Source organism: Episyrphus balteatus, chromosome 3 (genome assembly GCF_945859705.1).
Source record: "Episyrphus balteatus chromosome 3, idEpiBalt1.1, whole genome shotgun sequence".
Taxonomy (NCBI): Eukaryota; Metazoa; Arthropoda; class Insecta; order Diptera; family Syrphidae; genus Episyrphus; species Episyrphus balteatus.
In genome coordinates, this window is record NC_079136.1 from 77,888,505 (window position 1) to 77,891,898 (window position 3,394).

The 3,394-nt window shown below is 32.6% G+C and overlaps 1 protein-coding gene across 1 annotated transcript; it reads right to left on the bottom strand.

Annotated features, from left to right (window-relative positions):
* Positions 1-892, bottom strand: LOC129914248 (28S ribosomal protein S10, mitochondrial). Its single transcript, XM_055993411.1, has 3 exons — positions 775-892; positions 440-705; positions 1-373 (listed from the first exon to the last, which is right to left on the bottom strand). Exons 1-3 carry the CDS (start codon positions 781-783, stop codon positions 118-120), a joined length of 531 nt encoding a protein of 176 aa, XP_055849386.1. The 5' UTR covers positions 784-892; the 3' UTR covers positions 1-117.
* Positions 893-3,394: the final 2,502 nt, after the last annotated feature.

The window sequence follows — 3,394 nt, forward strand, 5'->3', positions numbered from 1 at the left end:
TTCTTAATTTTAGCCGTTGTTTATTAAACAACGAACATTTTTAATACAATCAACTGACAGTTCAGCAACAGTAAAAATAAAAAATAACTTTGCATTAAAATGAATTCAATAATAATTCTACTCTGATGGTGGAGTTTCTCTAAGATGTTCTGGCATTTCCTGGATTTCTACTTTAGTAGTTTGAAGAGCTACTCCTTCTGGCAGATTTCTCTCAATGTATTCCAAAAATGTATCCAAAGTCGAACCAGTCAGCTTATGGAAATTAAGAAATCGAAAATGCGTTCGGATTTCATATTGTACTCGATGTTTTTTGTAAATGTGAACAGACTTCAAAAGTGTTATCCTGTCGTGATGTGCTTTACGTGGTGCCCAGCTGAGAAAATACACACAAGATCATTTTAAAATAGAACTGAGAGTGGCTTTTAATTGAAATACATACCAGTTTCCGACTTCAATTCCCAAATTATTTGCCGCTTGTGTTGCAAACCATGAATAACTTTTCAAAACTGCAGGATCAATTCCTCGAAGTTCAAGTTCCAAGCGGGTATATAATTTATCTTTTTCTAATGCTACGCTCGAACTGGGTTCTTGAGGGATAGTCTCAGAAGCTTTAGTGGCTTTTGGTGCTTCTGTGGCTAAAGATGAAAAACGAGAAATTTGACCACTGCCAGTCGCCACTCGAGATGAAAGTATATTCCTTAGGACCTTAATAAATAAATGTAATAAGCAAAACACTGTTAATATTTGTTTTTAATTAATAATTTGTTAATTTACCGCGAACATGATGTATTTTGGAAATCAAATAAAAAGTTATGCAAACCAAGTGACATCTGTCAAATGTCAAGTCAAAGAGGCAGATGACTTTTGTAGTAGCCAAAGATATTTCATAGAAGGATTTGGTACTTTTGTCACAAGCAAAGTTAGGGTTTGTTTACATTCGACGGTTTTTACATAATTCCAATGAAGGATTTTCTTTTCTGTTGGAATGTTTGTTCATACTCGATCATCGTTGATCAAGGATTATTCCTTTGAACAAACGCTTTTTGATTATCACGGATCATTAATTCACGTTTTTTTTTTTCTATTTTCGTTCAGAACAAAAATCTGGTGGTGCTACTTGCTAATCCTTTTGACCACCCAACTAACATTTCAGCTTCGGTTAAGGTATTACAAAAGCTACATTTCAGCTTCTTTTAAACTTTAGTAAGGTTGTTGGGTATGGAAAAAGGAGAACGTTATACAAGTTTGACTCTCTATAAAGATCTTAAACGAAGCTTTACCGAAGCTCTACCGAAGCTTTGAGATTTGACAGATAGCTTCGGAACAGCCTGTATAGCTCTTTAATACATGTCTTATCGAAATTAAAAAAAAAAAAAAACAACTACAAAAACCAAAAAGAATTCTTTTTTATCAGGTTTTAAATCATGAATTTTATCTTTTGACCTGATATTATATATAACATTATATTAGTATTTAGTTTATCTATTAATAATAATTTGAAAAGTGGATAATTTTTTTACCACACTCAGGAATCGAACTTCGTACCTGATTGGTAGTAGTCCATCACTCTACCCACTCGGCCATCCTAGTATATTCATTAATGAAATCAAAAACTTAATCAGTTCAAATAGTAGAAATGTCAAAGAAAAAAATGTCCGAGCTAAATTATTCAATGTCAAAACCAAAAAGTGTCCGAGCTAGATTATTCAATATCAAAACCAAAAATTAAATAAAAACTTGGTAATTTCTGTAAAGCCTCTATAAATTCACTAAGCAAGCTTATCCGAAAAACAAGCTTTCTTCGTTTAAGTTTCTTTAACAGTATTTAAACAACTTATTAGAAGTTGTTAAACAAGTCTGAACTTCTATAAGCGATTAAATTCTGAAGCAAGCTCAATACAAGCTGTATACAAAGCAGAACCTGCGAGATCTCAATTTATAGAAGCTGTTGTGCTAGTTGGGCATTGACCTACTATATATGGACTGCTAGTCGTTTGACTTTTCCATACAAAAATTGAAAAAAAAATGATTCTAGTTCTTTCTAGCTCCACTAGCGGTATAAACTTAAACGGCGAAAAGAGGAAAGTTTTAATGAATGATATTTGCTGTCAAAAGGTAGTGCTTTCTCTGTTTTTCTATATTTGTTCCTTTCGCACTTCGTCAAAAATGTTGCACTTATTCTCCGTTTTTTTTTTAGGGCGCTGGTATCGCGAAGAAAAAAGTGGAACCAACCTGAATATGCTTCTAGCAGTCCATATATATTAAGTCAATGCTTTTGACATTTCTTTTCAAAATAGTAAATTTTAATACCCCAACGCCGCAAAAGAAGTATGACTTCAAAAAGAAAGACGCCTTTTGTGTTAAAAAAAAAACCGTATAGGTTTCCAATGGAATGAAATCTCGCATAATTGAATTATTGAAACAACACCAAAATTCGTCTATTGAAAAATCATTGTTGGAAACAAAACCAAAAAGGTATGGCCTAGTACGGATTTTGCGCTAAGTTTTAGCTCCCATACAAATTTTTTTCCAAAATTAGTTGGGGAAATATTTTTGTTCAAGAGTCGTTCGTGCACATATCCGAGCTAAAAATTCATATTTTTGTATGAAAAAGAGATTTTTTTATCTTTCACAATTTAGCACACGTTACAAAAACGGGGAAATAAATGTCAGATTATATTTAGCATGATTTGCGAACTAGACTTGAAGAAATTTATTAAAAATTACGCACAAAAATAAAAAGTTCTTTATGCATAATTTTCTTTTGCTAGCGTTTTTTGTCGTTAAGAAAGCTAAAAAGAATGCGTCGCTCGTCACCCAGGGACTTAAATGACAGCTGTCAAAAAATTCGCTTTCCAAAAATCGCAGAAGAATGAGTGAACAGAATGCAGTCTACTAACAATTTTGCTTCTATAATGCTTTACAGAAGCAACAATTGCATCTGTAAAGCTTTATAGAACAAAATTGTTTGCCGTTTTTTATTATTCCACTTGATTCATATAGATCATTAATTAACACGTGTTACAACAACTACATGTGAGATCTTGCTTTTCACAAGGATCACGAATCGTGATCTTGCTTTTCATCAGGATCATGAATCGTGATTCTGATGATAAGCAAATCTCATATAGTTGTTGTAATACGTGTTAATTAATGATTTATATGGATCAAGTGGAATAATAAAAAACGGCTTTTATTTCAGAAGATGCTGTTGGCAGCGTTTTTTTTGCCATTTATCGTCCTCGGTTTGAGAGACCCTATGAATATTACCTCGATGTATGCTCACCCTTAACATTTTTAAATATCCTATTCCTCTCAAACTTTAAAACGCCGCTGTACAAGAAAACAAGTTTTTTTTTAAAACTGTCAAAAATCAAAAAAACCTTCCACAACA